We start from the raw sequence: 20,162 nt of genomic DNA, 5'->3' as shown, positions 1-20,162 counted from the left end.
AAAACAAACACTTCACCTATTAATTAAAAAAGAAAGCCTTTTTTTAAATCATTACAAATTTGCAAACACATGGGGGAACTTTAAAATATTTGTATTCTTCACCATAATACAGTAACACCAAGGAACACACGCTCTTCAGTGGAAACGTCAGACTCATCTCGACTGCTCAACTGCAAAGAGAAAGCAGAAAGGAACGGTTCGTTTTTTTTTGTTGTTTTTTTTAAAGAGATTCCAACATTTCAATGTGTTTATTGTACAGTGACTCCCTGTGCTGCTGCTAACAGCAAAACTGTAGAAGAGCAGGTGAATGAGCTGCTAATCCAGCATTTGGTTTGTTTGTTTGTTTGTTTTGGCATATTTGAAAAAGAGCCATGAAGCAAAATCTTGAAATTTTTGATTTGACTGTGTATTTTGATTATTCAAAGCATGAATAAATCCCTTTGTGATGAGTTCAGGTGACAGTATTTGCAGAAGCAGTCTTTCATCTGTTTGTTGATATTCCCAAGCTCCACATGCCGTCTCCTTTCCCTTTTTGCTTTCTATTTTTAAAAACAACTTCATGAGTCATGAAAACAAGGAACTCTGTCTGTGGCCCTGAATGGAAAACAAAGTGTCCAAGATTTTACATAACATTTTAAAATAAAATACTTAATTGTTGTATTAAGTTAAAATGTGAACAGTACCAGTGAATTAAAAATGGCATTTGTCAAAATCATAAAAACTTTAAAAAGTTCACTGAATTCTTTAAATAAATAAAAAAATAGTATGTCTCCATTGTTGAGTGAGAGGGGAACACTAATAATTTTATTTACAACCCTTTTAAGATAAATACAATATTCAACCAGTGTAAGACTTTTTTCCAGGAGCTGCGGACGTTCGGTCAGCTCGGCTGCACGCGTGCTTTAAGGGCAGCGCTTGGTTCAGTGCGAGCTCATGCATGCACAGGAAGAGATGACACAGTAAAGCATTATGGTCGTGCATGTTAATGGTTATTTCATTTCAACTGCCTCAATTAACCATATATAGTCACCAGAATAACTTGTTACAGCAGTGAAGTACGAGCAAACGGAATTTCTGACATCCACCAATCAAGTTCCAGATCACCTCCAAATTTTATTGGGGTCTTCCATGGCCGATTATGTATCCGTGGTGAAAATTTGGTGAGATTCTGTGGAATAGTTTTGACATAATCCTTCAAGGCCTACATAAAGTGAATTTTGATCCAGTATCCTGATCCAGATCACCTCCAAAATTCAGTGGAGTCTTCTATGCCCTAATATCTATCTGTGGTGCAAATTTAGTGAGAATCTGAAGTGGTTTTGACATAATCCTTCAAAGCGAATATAAATAAATAAATATAAATGGACTGCATTTATATAGCACTTTTCCATCTGCATCAGACGCTCAAAACGCTTTACAAATAATGCCTCACATTCACTCAGATATGAAGTAAGGTACTCACTACATACCTGGAGCAACGAGGGGATTAAGGACCTTTCCCAAGGCCCCTTAATCATTTTCCAGTCAGGCTGGGATTTTGAACCAAAGATCCTTTGGTCTCAAGCTCAACGCTTTAACCACTAGACCATCACCTCCCCGGGCTGCAGCTATCAATTATTTCTGGAATTGAGTATTCTATCGATTATTCAAGTAATGTGATTAAAAAGTACTTTTGTGTTTTTAAACAATATCAATAGTGGCAGGACTCTCCCTAAGGGCCCTTTCACACATAACACAAAAGACGCAGAATCCGGAAGAAAAGCCACGAACCAAACATGAAATGGGGAAACACGAACCACCGTGCGTGTGCACAAACAGTGCGAGCAGCTGGGATGTGTTGCACCACATCACGCTGCTGATGTGGAGAAAAATAAAATAAAAACCAGCCGTATAATTAGTGAAAATCACTGGGTTAATATAAAAAATAATAAAAGGGAATCAATATAGAAGCCCGCGGTTAAATAATCCTGGTTAAATAAAAAAAAAAAAGCCACTCACGGGATTTGAACCTACAATTTACAAAAGCTGTGATTACCAGACGGAAACTTTACCATTGTGCTACAATCACTGTCTTATAACACAAGCATAAGATGGCTAAGATCAACAAGGAGATAAACATATTGTTTAAAAAAAAAAAAAAGGAAAAAAGCGCAGTGATAACTGACCAAACGGCATTTGTTACGGCGTATTTCTGCTGATACGTGACTGAAAGTGGCGTATTTGTTGCACTGTTGGCTTGTCATATAGTCTTGCGGTGCGCTGCGCACAGGACACGCATGTCCTGTCAGACATACGTAAGATTCAGATCGCCTGCTGCATGTCCACATGAACTGACGGTCCGTTTCAGCTGGGACAGCCTGTCAATGTGCACACACACGCGCATCACGGTGGACAGTGTTCTGCAGCTGTGACATGCAGGACCAGAGATGTCAACAGCTGCTGCTGTTGGCAGTGAGCCACGCCCCCTATCCATTCAGCGCACAGACCAAGGTGTCACTCTGTGATCAGATGAGAGGCGCCTCAGAGGGGATTAGTGCAAAACACACGCACACGTGTTGTGTGGGGAGCCGGCACTCTAACACGCCACATGTGTACTTGGCAACGCCACAGTCGTGGGGGCACTTAGACAAATTTCACAGCCAGCTCGAAAGCGGTCACTTGCTCACCGTTTTCATGCTAACAGTGCAAATGGTCACACATTTCCTAAGTGCTCAGCAAGCAGTATTAGATGTTCATGTGTGTCACCTGGAATTTGGCCGACACTTGCCACAAGAGGGATCAAATGGGCTCTGACAGAGCACAGCCTTTTTGCCGCTTGTGTGCGCGAATCGTTGGAGCTAGTGTGCCTTGATTAGAGAGAGTGGCGTCAACTCAGAACATGGCACCATTTTGGTTCCAACTGCGCTGAATGAACCTTTAATGTTTTCCACATTTTTTAAAATCATTTAACTACATACAGCATCACATCTAGGTTCAGGTACTATCAAAATAAATATAAAAATAGTTAAGCTATCAAATTTGATTTATTTAATTTCGGTCTGTAGCTATCAATTAATCGAGCATTCTATCGATTAATCGAGTAATCTAATAAAAAGTACTTTTGCATTTTTAAACATCAACCTTCTAGGGCTCTCCCTAAGCAATGGCACAATGTCGCTACACCATCAAACAGATTGTCAAATTTAGTGTATCCCTTTCTGTTTTCCTGGGCAATTATTTTTTCACATCTTTACAAGTTTTGGATCTTTCCCGGTGTCAGGAACTCAGCCAAAGTCGTGCCAAAATCTTGACATTTTGCTGAAATGGTGATGGGATGCGGCTTTCTGTTTTTTGTTTTCCCCAACTTGTAAAATCTAACCATTTTTAAGTTTAAAAAAAAAAAAAAAAAAAAAGGTTGGTGGGCTGGTCCCTGCATTAATTTGCTTTTAATCTCTTTCTCTGCAATTCAGTAGATCCATTTCAGCTGGAGACTGAACATGCAAGCCTCAGTCACTTTTTAAAATTACTATTATTTTATTCAAGTTACCGTGTTTGTGACGTGTGTGTTGCCCAGAAAAGCTAAAATTAAAAAATAAAACACTCAGTGCGAGTCTGAGCAAAATACAGAAGAAAGAGTGGACTTTTACTGAAAGGATCTATCAGATAACTGCGGGGACAAATGCTGGTAAGGACACTGGGTTTATATAGTTGATTAATTTTTGACGGACTGGTACAGAACAGGCGTAGGACCTGACAAGTGTGTTGCTTCTTCCTACTCTTCCAGACATAAATGTCGATCATATTGCTCTTTGAAAGTCTCCACTACTATTATTTGTTTCCCTTTCTACATTTACACTTTATATATATTAAAAGATGTTCAAAATAAAAAAAATGGACATTACGGGACTAAAAATGGAGCAGTATTAAGTGAAAACTTACTGTAAGAGGAGATGTCGATCTCCTCTGGCAGCTCTGCTACATTGACCTCGAAACGGTCTTGGACCTCATTCAGGGTCTTGGCATCAGTCTCGTCCGACACAAAGGTGATGGCCAGGCCTTTGGTCCCAAACCTACCAGCACGTGCCACCTGAGGTACACAGAACAAAGTGTCTCCTGAGAACAAATGAAGGCTCAATCTACTACAATGAAATTAGGAATGGTGCAAAACAACAACAAAAAAAGTTATATTATCACTAACTCTGTGAAGGTATGTGTCAGAATCTTCAGGCATGTCATAGTTGAAGACGATGTTGACTCGCTCAATGTCCATGCCTCGGCCAAAGAGGTTGGTGGCAACCAGGATACGTCGCTGGAAGTCTTTAAACTGCTGGTACCGAGATAACCTTAAGAGAAAAACAAGCTATGTTACAAATAAGAATAATGTACACACACTACACAAAAAATATTTAGTGGGAATTCTTGGGATGGCACTAAAAAGGCTGTACAGCATACAGAGAGGAATTTCAAGATGACATTCCAATGATTTATTTCAAAAGCATGTACAAAAAAAAAAAAAAAAAGATCTCCAGTAGAGTTGGAGCTATGATATAATGAGTGGACGACCACAGACTGTGGGTGCACAGCGCTTTCTGACTGAAGACAGATAACACACATAAAACTAACGTCGACCAGACATCCACTGGCAATCTAACAAACAAGTACAAGACAAAAGGGTAAACAACTTTGCAACCACGGGGGAAAGCTCTCTGTCTGCTGTCCGCTCCAAGTTTTGAGCATGGACAATCAGTCACAGCGTGACGTAGACTTAAAGGTTGCAATTATAATCCAAGTATATCGTTTTACGGTGTTGAATGTACAATATGGTGTAAAACGTATAGGCACAAGTCGATAAGCCATACTTCAATACTGTAACAGACATTCATTGTTATTGATGATCACAAGAATGTGAAAACAAACACATACATTCAAGAATGACAACATAGTGTTCAAAACACTATGTCCATTGTATTTTGAGCAATATATGTTTGTTTGTTCACTGTTGATCCTCCAAAGCCCTTTGGCCAATTCCGCAAACGACTGGTACATGGATGAAGGTCAACCCCATGATCGTCCTTGAAGAGCTTGATTTGGCAAAGGTCATGGCCTTTGCAATCAAGGGTCAAAATATTAACATTCACCAAACATGGCACACATATAGGTGGGCTTTGGAATTACAAATGCTAGATCAAATTTATCAAAGGTTAGTCAGTGGGGTCAAGGTCACGTATCTGTTGGTCTACTCTTCCCAGGCCCTTTGGCCAATTTACAACAAACCAGGTATATGCATGGAGTTAAACCATGGAACTGCCCTTAAGAAAGTTAATTTGGCAAAGGTGAAGGTCACTGCAGTCCAAGAATTTTTAACCCAACTTGGAATAAATGTGGCACACATATATAGGATTCCAGAACTGTCATGACAAGTCATCTAGCAGATTCGTGCTCACGGGTACTACTGCCTTATAAAAGTTATATTTCACAGATGGTCCAGAAACACACACCTCTCCTCCTGTGCCATGCCCCGATGGATGGCGATAGCAGGGAAGTTCTGTTCCACCAGGAGCTGAGACAGAGCCACACAGCGTTGCACCGACTTCACAAAAATCACCACCTGACAACCAAAACAAACCACAAACAAATTTTTACCCAGAAACATACGTGAGACACAGAACTACTCAAAGCAAAAACAAATATCTAACAAAATCTGTCAGTATTAAGTACAGCGCATAACTGATAAAATTTAATATGCTTCAACATCAAGACTGAGGAATTTACTTACTGTTTTCCCACTCAAGCTATTTTGATGATAAACCACTAGTGCATGTCATAATTAAAACTATACCTGATTGAACTCCAGGACATCGAGCAGATCAAAGAGCTTGCGGTTCTTCTCACTGTCTTTCAGCTTGCAGTAATACTGCTGAAGACCGTGAAGTGTCAACTTGGTCTCATCATCCACAAACACTTCCATGGGCTACAAAGAAGACAAGCACAATATTCATCACATGTACAAAATGCAAACATGTTAAATACCAGCAAATAGAAGGATGAGGCAAAAACATGGGTGAAAAAGCTACATAAAGAGAATACAACTTGGAAAATGAGGGGAAAGACAGTCTTTAAAGTTCGAGTGACTTGAGAGAATTTACTCCTCAGCAGGGTTAGAGAAATATTTTTCGAGCCTACTGGTCAGTATCAGTAGCACTAATTTTGTTACTGGTCCTCCTGGTCCAAGGTAGTGGCCCCCAAGTATTTGGAAGCTCAGAGCCTATGACGGCAAGCCTCAGCATTGCATTAATCATCACATCATGTGCATTTATTCAATCAATATTGTATTTGTAAATCCATAGCATGATAGAAAGTTTTCATTTTGTGTTGAATGTACGAGGTCCGCGCGGCTTTCCATGACAAAATCTCTTGTTAAAAGTGAAATCTGCCGGAAAATGGCTGATGTCCAGCTCTTGTGATAACCAGAGAAAGAGCACACGACAGTCTCGTATCCACAGAGCCATCAGCTCAGAAATGGTCCGGTGGCTTGTGCCGCGTCTTCGCAGCTCGGAGCACGGCGCGCTGAGCGTCCTTAAAGGGGTCCTTAAAGCTGTACTACCAGACCGTATTCTCTGTGAAGCCCGTAAAATTTTCACCGAAAGCCAGATACATTTTTCGAATAGTTTCCAGGTGCCAGTCTCTAACAGCTTCTGAAAAAATTCTGATGGAAAAAAAACCCAAATCATTCTGCCATTTCCAGACAATGAAAATCTGACGACGGGGCGGGACCACTCCTTCCACAAGGCGTGCTCACAGGCAAATGACGTCACCGACAGGCGTGGAAAAACTCATGCATGCGCACAAGGGTTCAAGCTTGTCTGACGTGAAAACATATGAATCAAATCCATATAGTTTAAAAAATAAAAAGGTACGATACTTTATGGACAGACCTCGTATGTAAAGTTATAAACATTTTTCTACATGATCCTATGCTTTCATGTGAATGTACTGCGCACCTTATACTCTGTAATTCTGGCCTTGTGCTTGTCTTATGCCCAAACACAGCCTTTACTTAATCCACGTGTCTATTCTTGCTACGTGAGCTCTATAATATCTCTGATTTTTTTGGGCAACAATTTTATCTATTGCTTCTCAGACTAGTATGATGAAAATTTTATGAGTGGGTCAAGGGTCTGCAACCTTTACTGTAAAAAGAGCCAATTTTGTCCCCTCTTCCACAAATACAATTCTTCAAGAGCCACAAAATATATTTGACCTTAAAAAAGAATGAATAAAGATAACAGCTTATAATGTTTTTCTATAATTGCTCTTTTTGTTTTTTATAACTCCAAATCAGAAAAATTTGGATGATATGAAAAATGTGGTGGTGGGGGACCTATAATGATCATGACATTTACTTTAACTTTTATTTATTGCAGACAGTATAAATCCAACATATTTCATGTTGTGTGGTCAGCTTTATTTTATTTGTTTATATATATATATATATATATATATATATATATATATATATATCCATTACTACATTTTAAGGCCTGCAGCATTTTCCAAGGAAAAAAGGTTGGGACAGGGCAGTTTATTCTAAATGTAAGAATTAATCACGTTTACAGCCAGTTTTCTTGAGAAATGTCAGAGGATGAAAACATGAACATTTAAAACTCACTGAATATTTCTTAGACTTAATTTGCATCAATCATTCAGAAATACAAACAGTGTGGTACTTTATGGTAAATCTCTGTCAGGGAGGCAGTTCTCAAAAACTAAATGACTATGCTGGAAGGAGACAAGTGAGGGAAGCCACCAAGACAACTCTGGGAGATTTATATTTATCTTCATTTTACATATCATCCTGTTTTTTTTTTCTCCTCCTTAGTCATTTTGTGCTTGAACATAAAACTACATTAACTTGCAATCTAAAATAAATACAATAAAAAAATAAAAGCTTATTCAAGTTCAGAGTTCTCACCTGATTAATGTGAGAAGTTGCGCACTGAGACACTGCTCTGTTCATCCACACCCACACCCGCACACACCCCATCTCTGTGAACCAGCTGACTGAGCAGCTCCGCACACAGACACAGAAAGCTCATTCGAAAAATTCCACATTTTAGACAGTTTTCAGCAAACAGCCCATGGCTTTTTTCTCCGTCTTTTTCAAAAGCTGACTGTACGAATCAAGGCTGGACTGCGCACTATCCAAAACTCTGTAGTAATCTCAGAGTGGCTCAGCTATTAGGCACAATTTTGAGAAAAAAAAATCGTTGGACTTGTGAACACTTTATCACAAGACTGACAAGATTTTTAACTAGACATCGGTCTAGCAGGGGAAATATCTACTAGACATAGGCCAAAAATTTATGGTCCGTGATTTCGGACCACTGGATTTCTCTACTCCTGCTCAGCTACAAAATTTATACAATTTGACAAATGCTGTACCTCAGATGTCATTCAGCCTGTTTACCTGGACTATAGCAAGGTCAAGAGGAGTGACAACCCTGACCCAGCAGATGATGCCAAGGAGAAATGCTTTGCCCCTCTGATATGGCCACTTATGACACAGACAGCCACAAGTGGGCAAAGCTAAGAGGGGGTTGACCACAATCACCAGGCTTTGTAGTAGTGAACGGTATGGCCAAATGTGCATATCATGATATATTATAAACATCTGGCTGGATTTTTTCCATTATTTTATGTAGGGATTAGGGTTGGGTATCGAGAACCGGTTCTTTTCACGTATTGTTAAGAAATGATTCGATCCACCGACATCAATAGCCTTTTTGCTTAACGATTCCCTTATCGGTCCTTCAGAGCCACCGTTGTTTTTGAGGGTGTGTCGGGAAAATGATCATTCCTCCACGTTGATTATAGAACCTGCAGTGGGTCTGTAATCAACCGTTTCTGCAGTACAACTCCACTTTGAAGCGTAAACCACCAAAGCAATGCTTCGATCCGCTGGCTCGTTGGTTCTTTGATTCGCTGCTCTTCAGAAGCGGCACGTCTGCCTCTTAACCCCTCTCAAATCCATTAAAATACAACCCCTGGCAATAATTATGGAATCACCAGCCTCAGAGGATGTTCATTCAGTTGTTTAATTTTGTAGAAAAAAAAGCAGATCACAGACATGACACAAAACTAAAGTCATTTCAAATGGCAACTTTCTGGCTTTAAGAAACACTATAAGAAATCAGGAAAAAAATTGTGGCAGTAACGGTTACTTTTTTAGATCAAGCAGAGGGAAAAAAAAAATATGGAATCACTCAATTCTGAGGAATAAATTATGGAATCACCCTGTAAAGTTTCATCTCCAAAACTAACACCTGCATCAAATCAGACCTGCTCGTTAGTCTGCATCTAAAAAGGAGTGATCACACCTTGGAGAGCTGTTGCACCAAGTGGACTGACATGAATCATGGCTCCAACACGAGAGATGTCAATTGAAACAAAGGAGAGGATTATCAAAGTCTTAAAAGGGGGTAAATCATCACACAATGTTGTAAAAGATGTTGGTTGTTCACAGTCAGCTGTGTCTAAACTCTGGACCAAATACAAACATGGGAAGGTTGTTAAAGGCAAACATACCGGTAGACCAAGGAAGACATCAAAGCATCAAGACAGAAAACTTAAAGCAATATGTCTCAAAAATCGAAAATGTACAACAAAACAAATGAGGAACAAATGGGAGGAAACTGGAGTCAACGTCTGTGACTGAACTGTAAGAAACCGCATAAAGGAAATGGGATTTACATACAGAAAAGCTAAACGAAAGCCATCATTAACACCTAAACAGAAAAAAACAAGGTTACAATGGGCTAAGGATAAGCAATCGTGGACTGTGGATGACTGGATGAAAGTCATATTCAGTGATGAATCTCGAATCTGCATTGGGCAAGGTGATGATGCTGGAACTTTTGTTTGGTGACGTTCCAATGAACATGTAAATTTCCACAGTCATTGATGATATGGGGCTGCATGTCAGGTAAAGGCACTGGGGAGATGGCTGTCATTACATCATCAATAAATGCACAAGTTTACATTGATATTTTGGACACTTTTCTTATCCCATCATTTGAAAGGATGTTTGGGGATGATGAAATCATTTTTCAAGATGATAATGCATCTTGCCATAGAGCAAAAACTGTTAAAACATTCCTTGCAAAAAGATACATAGGGACAATGTCATGGCCTGCAAATAGTCTGGATCTTAATCTAATTGAAAATCTTTGGTGGAAGTTGAAGAAAATGGTCCATGTCAAGGCTCCAACCTGCAAAGCTGATCTGGCAACAGCAATCAGAGAAAGTTGGAGCCAGATTGATGAAGAGTACTGTTTGTCACTCATTAAGTCCATGCCTCAGAGACTGCAAGCTGTTATAAAAGCCAGAGGTGGTGCAACAAAATACTAGTGATGTGTTGGTGCGTTCTTTTGTTTTTCATGATTCCATAATTTTTTCCTCAGAATTGAGTGATTCCATATTTTTTTCCCTCTGCTTGGTCTAAAAAAGTAACCGTTACTGACTGCCACAATTTTTTTTCCTGATTTCTTATAGTGTTTCTTAAAGCCAGAAAGTTGCCATCTGAAATGACTTTAGTTTTGTGTCATGTCTGTGATCTGCATTTTTCTACAAAATTAAACAACTGAATGAACATCCTCCGAGGCCGGTGATTCCATAATTTTTGCCAGGGGTTGTATGTTAACCGTGAGTCACTTTTGTGTGGATTAAAGTCAGCAACTGGGACTCTTGTCTTGTTGCAGTCAAGAAACGAGAATTGTCCTCCGTTCCATTGGCACAGCTCCAAATGCTACGCATCTCTCTGCTGAGACAAGAGTCCGGTGTTACCAAATTCAGCACCCTTGCCGTGGAAACACCCCCTACGCAGGAACGGGCACCTCTTTCCAAATGTTGTAATACAGAGAACAAACTATAATCGACAAACGTTTTTTTACTCCCAAAAAAAGACACCCTGCATTCTTTATGAATTACATCCTGACGTGCAGCACAGCACAGCTGCAAGAGCTCAGCTCAGATGTATGGAAAGACATTCATGCCAATAATGTCTGAAAGGAAATGCTTTTGGCAAAAACTACAGATTTTTTTTATTTCTATTTATGTCCAGAGATCAAGGATCCACCATGTAGAGCTTATTATGTCTAGAGTTTAAGGATCCAGTGATCAATTTTACATTTATTTACTTTAAAACTCAATAAAATGTTGACACAGAAAACCTGTAAAGCCTACTTTTAGTACACAGAAAATTCACAAGAGGTATCGATAAGGAAATCGTTAAGGAATCAGATCGGTAAAAGTAATCGGTTATGGTATCGATAACATCTTATTAATACCCATCCCTAGTAGGGATTAAAGGAAAGAAATTTTTTTTTTTCCCCAGAGTCAAATCATAAGCTGTTCACCATCTACCTTTTTACACAAACCCTTTTCCGATCACATCCCAAAGTTAATTTAAAACAAGACGGAAACAGCTAAGAAAACAGCAAATTATTCTCCTGCTGAACAAGATCATATTTCACTCACTAACCACTGCTGCTCTTTTCTAATGCAGCATCATTACAGACAAACTTTAGCATACAGATTATTTAAATACTTCAGGATAAACACATTTTAAGGGAACAGCTTTTCTAGAGCTTTCACTTCATTCAGTACTTAAACATTTCCCATAATCCCCCGGCACTTCCCAGAATGCATTCACCAAGTTATGATGACACATTCTCTTAAGTTGAGAGGGTTATCTAGAGGAGGTGTAGCACCTATGATGAGCTTCTGCAGTGCCCCCATGTTGTCTTGTTGTCCATGATTCACGATGTGTGTTTACATTGTGCCCCATACTGGAACTCTTCTGAAACTGACCTCTCACGAATCACGGACTGGGGAAACGGCACGAAACAGCGAATTCAATACCAATTAAAATCTTGGGCCTGTAATCAAGACAGGAATTTTAAAATTTTTGGGGGGGGGGGGGTCTTTTTTCTTGAAAGTAGACTTATCAGCAGAAGGTCTGGGGGCTGCTCCTTTTTGATCAGGATATGTCATTCAATGCGCATATTAAACAAATATGTGGGACTGCTTTTTTGCATTTGCGCAATATCTCTAAAATTAGAAAGGTCTTGTCTCCGAGTGATGCTGAAAAACTAATTCATGCATTTATTTCCTCTAGGCTGGACTATTGTAATTCATTATCAGGTTGTCCTAAAAGTTCCCTGAAAAGCCTTCAGTTAATTCAAAATGCTGCAGCTAGAGTACTGACAGGGACTAGAAGGAGAGAGCATATCTCACCCATATTGGCCTCTCTTCATTGGCTTCCTGTTAATTCTATAATAGAATTTACAATTCTTCTTCTTACGTATAAGGTTTTGAATAATCAGGTCCCATCTTATCTTAGGGACCTCATAGTACCATATCACCACAATAGAGCGCTTCGCTCTCAGACTGCAGGCTTACTTGTAGTTCTTAGGGTTTGTAAGAGTAGAATGGGAGGCAGAGCCTTCAGCTTTCAGGCTCCTCTCCTCTGGAACCAGCTCCCAATTCGGATCAGGGAGACAGACACCCTCTCTACTTTTAAGATTAGGCTTAAAACTTTCCTTTTTGCTAAAGCTTATAGTTAGGGCTGGATCAGGTGACCCTGAACCATCCCTTAGTTATGCTGCTATAGACTTAGACTGCTGGGGGGTTCCCATGATGCACTGAGTGTTTCTTTCTCTTTTTGCTCTGTATGCACCACTCTGCATTTAATAATTAGTGATTGATCTCTGCTCTCTTCCACAGCATGTCTTTTTCCTGGTTCGCTCCCTCAGCCCCAACCAGTCCCAGCAGAAGACTGCCCCTCCCTGAACCTGGTTCTGCTGGAGGTTTCTTCCTGTTAAAAGGGAGTTTTTTCCTCCCACTGTCACCAAGTGCTTGCTCACAGGGGGTCGTTTTGACCGTTGGGGTTTTTCCGTAATTATTGTATGGCTTTGCCTTACAATATAAAGCGCCTCGGGGCAACTGTTTGTTGTGATTTGGCGCTATATAAATAAAATTGATTTGATTTGCTGAAGGCCCCCAGAAAACTCCAGGATTGCACTCCGGAGGGGTATTTTTTATTTATTTATTTTTTTTAGCTATGCAGAAAAGTCAAAATTAAACTTACTTTTATATAGCTCACCAATTAATCTTAGTCCAGAACCACAGTGCCCAGAGAATTACTGATTTAAACATTTTAGTTGTTAAAAATATTATTCTAATGTAAAATATACATTAAATGGGGTTTTCAATGTTAAACTGAAATGGCCACAAATTCTAATCCGGTTCAGATCTGTCATTCAATAAAGGATCCCACACAACACTCTACAATATGAAATATTGTAGTGTTTCACAAAATACAATATGACAGACATTCAGTCTTTTTAATAGATTTCTGAATTTTTGAAAATTCCTTCAATGTTATAGGGATTTTTCCACTTTTTAGATTTTTCCTGAATTTAACCACTGACCCATAGGTCAAAAATCAAAAATTGAAAATACTCAGTTCTTGCCCATCAGGATATGAATCCTCTTTAAAAATAATAAAATCATAATATGAAAAATTGTGGGTTACAGACTGTTCACAAACAAACAGGGGTGAAAACATAACCTCTGCCCAACTTCCTTAGCAAAGGTTAAAAACAAAAATTCTTGTCTGTTTAAACCCCCCCCAAAAAGCTTTTAACCGTAGAACAGGATAACTTGTCACTATTTATAATAAGTGTTTTTTTTTTTCTTTCCCCACAGAGCTTCATACAGTTTTGAGATGATCAGTTTATTTTAAATGTCCCACCACGTTCTTCAATAATTTGACTACGGTTAGGAAATTACACTAACAGCCAGGTTTGTCCATATTTTTCAGCTTACCATTAAACATCTGCCATGATTGTAATTTCAGTACTATAGAATTACTCTAAGGCATGCCATCTAAAAGTAGTGTTGACTAAATGAATTTAATTTAATGCTGTGAAGCTGTGTGGCCACTGGCTCTATGCCGCAGGAGAGTGGACAGTCTGAGACTGTGCGTCTCTCTGCATTAATGTATCATGCCACAGAACAGAGATGAGGCCCCATTCTGAACATCATTTTAGAGACTGGATCTGCAATTTGTGTGAACAGAATGATTCGAAAAATTTAACAAAAACTCAAAAATACAAATTTCTGCCATTGTCATGTTGATGGCCTTATGTAAATGTACACAGCGTTCATGTGCAAACCAGCCTTCAGAGACCATCTATGATGATGATGTGTGCAATAATGGGAAGTAGATACCACCCCTTAAGGTGCCCTGATACTTGCACGACTTTGATCCGCGCACTTGCACGCACATCATCGTGATGACCCCACCTGCTGTGTTCCCAGCTGGATGCCGCGCTTTGTTCCACTGGCTGCCATGCGTTGTATGCTGGAGGCTGCATATATAAAATAACTTTCGTAGTGGATTAATCATTTTCTGTTGGAGTTGGCTGTTGAAAATGGCTCTAATCGCTTCCGGAAACACAGAGGAGCGCTCCAGCTGCTGCTTTTCTCGCGTGTGCTTAATGAGGCAGAAAACGTATTTGGAGCCGTCTAAAAAGGTAATCATTTGTCATGTTTATATTGCAATAGCTTGGTAAAAATGTTGCATGTTCATTCCTTCTTGTTGCAGCTGTACAAGTACGTTATGATAGATTTAACATCTCGTTATAATCGTTCAATGTTCATGTGAAATTCACGTAATTAATGCATGATGGAGATTTTGAACATTTCAAAATTTTCTTTGCGTACTTGCACAAGGCTGCGCACAGTTTACACCTGTTTACAATGAGTTTGAGATGACTTTACTCTCATGCACAGCAGAGTACGTGCAAGTGCGCGGATCAAAGTCATGCAAGTGTCAGGGGGCCTTCAGTCACATTAGCTACAAGCAACCGAGGCAAAGTGACAAGCTCCCATATGTTTTCAATCAGAGTGGGTGTTTTACAGTGAAAAAAGACAAGTGGTTGCTATGCTGCCAGCAAGACAGGGTCAAAATAGCAAATGCAGAGCGACATGACATGGCGACTGCCAATCCAAGTGGAGGCACTCAACATGACATGTTGGTTGCTCCCCAGAACAAAATAATCCAAGATGGCAAAATACGTGCAGATACACCTGAATTTCATTATGTTTTGCATGTTTCGCATATTTTGTCAAAGTCAACGAGAATTAAACACTTCTAATCCAAACTCTGCCATAAATATCAATTGCTTGAACAACTGGTTTGACAGGACTTCAAGGCCACAGATTTGGATTTAAAGAATTCTTATCAATCATCTTTTGCCTGCTTTTCTCATTCATCCATTCCCTTCAACTCTGCACATTTAGCTGGATACAATAAAACACGTGACTGCATTAAGCATGCTGGCTTGAATTAACAGGATCATCTGGTTAACTCACATCCTGCATAAACTTGCGACACACAGGGCGGATCTCCTTGCTTAATGTTGCACTGAACATCATAACCTGCTTCTCATGCGGCGTAAGCCTGAAGATGTCTTGAACGTCGCTCCTCATGTCTGTGGGAAAAATAAAGGGGTCTCCAATTATTTCTATAAATCAGGGAATACGACATCATTTCAGGGAACTTTACAGTTACCAAATTATTTTATGTAAAACAAAAAACACTTCTAATTTACTGTTACGATGACATTAATTTCACTGACAACCCATCGACAGGAACATGGTCAACCACAGTCTGTGAACAAACAATCATGTATCATCAGTTTAGCATAACAAGCAATCTGGTTTCTGTTACTCACCCAGCTGTTCCAGCATCTTATCGCACTCATCAAGCACAAAGTGTTTAATGTTCTTCAAGTTCAGACACTTGTTGCGGATTAGGGCCCAGATTCTTCCTGGAGTTCCTACAACTATGTGGGGGCAATTCTTCTTCAAGACACCCTCATCATTCTTAATGGACAGGCCGCCGAAGAACACAGACACCTTTACGGTGGGCATATATTTTGAGAAGCGCTCGTATTCTTTGCTGATCTGGAAGGCCAACTCTCGTATGTGGCACATCACAAGGACAGATACCTGGTATAAAGGGGGACACTATTTTAGAAACAGCCCGATTGTGAACTGCTTTAAAAAAGAAATGTTTCCATCTACCGAGATTGACATCATTTTTGAGCATCGGTTTGCATTTAGAAAAAAGGGTTTTCCATTTTATAAATTTGTTTAAACATTTATTACAGCCCAACCGATATGGATTTTTGGGGAGCCAATACAATACCGATATTAGGAGTAAAAAAATAAATAAAATAAAAACACTGATATATATTCTGATATATACATTAATAACAGCAATGACTCCTAGCATTTTGCTATCAAACACTTATGACAAAGAAGTGTAGTTGAGGCTTCATGTTTACAGTTTAAACATATACTTCATTATAATTAACTAGAGATAACCAACGTACATCACACTGCATTCAAATTGGCAGTCAACATGTCAAATCACTCGGTATTTGCATACAACAAATGCAGCCTCGCTGGCAGCATAGTGTCCATCTGTCTGTCACTATAAAATGCTTATTCTGATTGGCAGCTGGTCATTTTGCCTCCATCTCTTGTAGCTAATGCAATCAAGGAGTGATCGTCCCAGCCATGCTCGGTAGGACTGTAACCAACGCCATTTAAGAGCCCTCTGCTGGACAGAGGGCAAAAATAGTGTAGCTACTGATACATTAGTGAAAAGCTCATATTGGCCAATATTACTGGCTAACCAATATATTGGTCCAGCGCTACAAAATATTAAACTTCTTTTTCAGTAATTAACACATCTGTGAGCAAGCTCAAAAAAATAATACTCCCCGCTCTTATTAGTCACTTGCATGTATTACATAATCAGTAATAGTAAATATGTTTGTGATTGTGTGCTACGATGATGTGAAGTATCACTACAATCCACCAACCAGTGTAGGAGGAGTTATGCTTACAAGACTCAAAAACCAACAGAGACAGACCGGATGACTCCAGCACACCCACCACAAACTTATTTGTGGGAGAGATGCTCCCAGTGTGCAGCACCCTCACATCGGTGTGTGAGTGTGACTGAAAAATCATTGTAAAGCACTTTGAGCTTCTGATATAGATGGAAAACGCACTATATAAATGCCTAGCTCGGCTTTCAGTGCTTACCAGTCGAGTGAGTATAAGAGAAATTGTGGAGAGCTGGGCATGTCCCAACTTGTCTTCTGGCACTCCGAAACGGAGGTGTTCCTTTGTCTCGCTTCATCAGCGAAACGGTTGTGACGCGCGAAGCCTCCGCGCAGCTTTCCATGACAAAATCTCTTGTTAAAAGTGAAATCTGCCGGAAAATGGCTGATGTCCAGCTCTTGTGATAACCAGAGAAATTGCACATGACGGTCCCGGCTCCACACAGCCATCCGTTTAGAAATGATGTGGTGGTTTCTGCCTCTCGATGGCGGCTCGGAGCGCGGCGCGCCGAGCGCCATTGTGGGCCGTCCTTAAAGCTGTAGTAACACTCCTTATTCTCTGTGAAGCCCGTAAAATTTTCACCGAAAGCCAGATACATTTTTCGAATGGTTTCCAGCTGCCTGTCTAACAGTTTCTGAAAAAATTCTGATGGGAAAAAAGCCTAAATCATTCCGCCATTTCCTCGCAATGAAACGACGACGAGAGGGGTGGACCAGTGCTCACTCAAAGCCTGCCCACAGGCGAATGACACAACCGACAGGCGTGGAAAAACTCACGCATGCGCACGAAGGTTCAAGCTCCATATAGTTTTTGAAAAAAATAAAAAGGTATGATACTTTTCTCACAGACCTCGTAATTGTTTGCAATGTGTGTGTAACCTGCTAAAACACCACAATGGGTAGGTATGACTCTTTAATGACCAACTCACCTGACCATCCACGGGTTCTATCTGCTGCAGGGTAGCCAACACAAACACAGCAGTCTTTCCCATGCCAGACTTTGCCTGGCACAGGACATCCATGCCCAAAATAGCTTGAGGAATGCACTCGTGTTGGACTGAAACATTGAAAAAGAAATTTTAAAAAGTGATATACGGACTACATTAATGACCTAGACATTAGACAGAGTTAAGTCAAATCTTTGCAAAGATTAGTGTATAAAAAGGGTGCAGTGACTGAGTGACTGACTTTAAAACAGGAAATAAAAACCGCAATACTGTTATTCACCTTCTGAAGGATGTTCAAAACCACAGTCAACAATAGCACGAAGCAGCTCTGGTTTGAGGAGAAAATCTCTGAATCCGGAGCTGTGGATGGACACGTAAGAACCCTTCACCTCCTTTTTGCCTGCTGGTGCTGCACTCTCAGACAGGCCCTGGGGCTCCTCATCCTCCTCATAGTCAAGGAGCTCATTATCAACGTCATTCTCAGCCATCTATATGGGGAACATTCAAATCAGATTCAGACACACACCTGCTTTTCTTCAACTGAAAACTTGATAATCATGTTACACCAGTCTGCATCATATATGCCAATAGGTGGAAAGAATATGCAAAAGTGGTGCTTTGTATTGAAAAATAATACTTACTTTTAGTTTGTCCAATTACTTACTGGCTCTGAAAATCAAGTTGCTGTGCACACAAGCAGTTGTACTGAAATAAGTAATGTAATGTAATCACTTGAATTAAAGCTAAAGGTTTACAATAAAGGCTTCAAAAATCATATTCAGCCTTAAGTACAGCAGATCAATTCATTGTTCTCACGCAAACTTTGTAGAATCAAAATAAAATAATTAGGTCAGACATTATGGTCAAGTTTGGTATCATCTGCAAAAATTTTACATTTAGTGGTTACAACCGCAGGTAAATCATTTATAAATGCTAAAAATAACACCGGTCCTAAAACAGAACCCTAAGACACTCCACTAGTAACACTAAGATATGATGAACTTGTACAGTTTATACAGACAGCATGCTTTCTACCTCTGAGGAAATTCTGGATCCACAAGTTTAATTTTCCAATTATTCCTGCTTTAGACAGCTTGCATGATAATCTAGTAAAAGGCACAGAATCAGAAGCTTTGCGAAAATCTAAATATAAAATATCAAATGGTAATCCATCATCATGTCTAGTACACTCTTCTAGAGTACACAGTAAATTAGTTAAACATGACCTTGCTTTCCTAAATCATGTTGCTCATCACATTATTTTCCAGGAAGTCAACTACTGTTTGTCTAATAATTTTTTCACAAAGTTTACAAACTTGAGACGTCAGACTTACTGGTCAATAATTTTTTGCAATTAATAATTACTTTTAATAATTAAATTATTTTAATGCGTCTTCTTTATCTGTTCGGTGGGAGATGTCACGAAAATGAACTCATCACCTGCATAACAAATTTAGCGTGTGCTTGAGTGGGTCACTGGACTAACATTAGCAGGCCGCGACCCTAATTTTACTCATCAGGGTAAATAAATTACCACTGTGGACGACAACATTAACCTTTAAAATACAGTCTGTAACTCCCAAGCGAATTAATTAACTTGATTAAATATTTCTTATTACAACTCAAATCGAGTCCGAAAGACACGGCAGGCACTCGAACACAATGGGCGCTTATCGCTCATTCAAACCACACAGCTAACACGCTAACAATTAGCCGCTCGTGTCGCACTAAACTAAACATCTTGATTGTTAACCAACGTTTAGGATACAACAGTCGTCTCCAACCCGTAATCTGCCTTTTTGTAATAGAAACAAAAATAACAGTCAGCAAGAACAAATTTGTTCACTGCGGTTGGCTTAGTATCTAAAGCTAACTTTGCTAACCATGCAAAAGATAGCTAACAAGTTAGCGATTTTACTTACTCCAACCGAACACTCCAAATATCTTTCCGTTAAACTGAACACGTGGTATTACGCGATGATTTTATATACTTTGAATTTTGATACAAAAACTCACCTCGACCGTCGATGCGATGTGTTTAGCGCAACTAGAAAAGACACACTACAGCTACGGTAGCTAGCAAGTACGGCGGAGATGGTACACGCATAATACATTCAGGATCACCTCGGAAATTCTAAACTTCCATGAGTCGCAAAAGGCCAGCGTCATTTTTATTTACTTACCATATCGCACTTCAACTTTGTTTAGTGATGCACTCTTACAAATTTAAACATTTTCAAATATAAGTGAATCT

At 39.6% G+C, this 20,162-nt stretch overlaps 1 protein-coding gene across 1 annotated transcript; it reads right to left on the bottom strand.

Moving 5' to 3' along the window:
* Positions 1-25: 25 nt before the first annotated feature.
* Positions 26-20,031, bottom strand: LOC117526009 (ATP-dependent RNA helicase DDX39A). The gene is made up of 10 exons (XM_034187994.1): positions 19,925-20,031; positions 18,189-18,396; positions 17,891-18,018; positions 15,780-16,056; positions 15,418-15,536; positions 5,819-5,950; positions 5,478-5,587; positions 4,178-4,322; positions 3,919-4,066; positions 26-170 (listed from the first exon to the last, which is right to left on the bottom strand). The coding sequence occupies exons 2-10, from the start codon at positions 18,394-18,396 to the stop codon at positions 154-156; spliced, it is 1,284 nt and encodes a 427-aa protein (XP_034043885.1). The 5' UTR covers positions 19,925-20,031; the 3' UTR covers positions 26-153.
* Between the last annotated feature and the right edge of the window lie 131 nt (positions 20,032-20,162).

Source organism: Thalassophryne amazonica, chromosome 15 (genome assembly GCF_902500255.1).
Source record: "Thalassophryne amazonica chromosome 15, fThaAma1.1, whole genome shotgun sequence".
Classification (NCBI taxonomy): domain Eukaryota; kingdom Metazoa; phylum Chordata; class Actinopteri; order Batrachoidiformes; family Batrachoididae; genus Thalassophryne; species Thalassophryne amazonica.
Note: the sequence above shows the minus strand (reverse complement) of the source record. Positions and strands in the feature narration are given on the sequence as shown.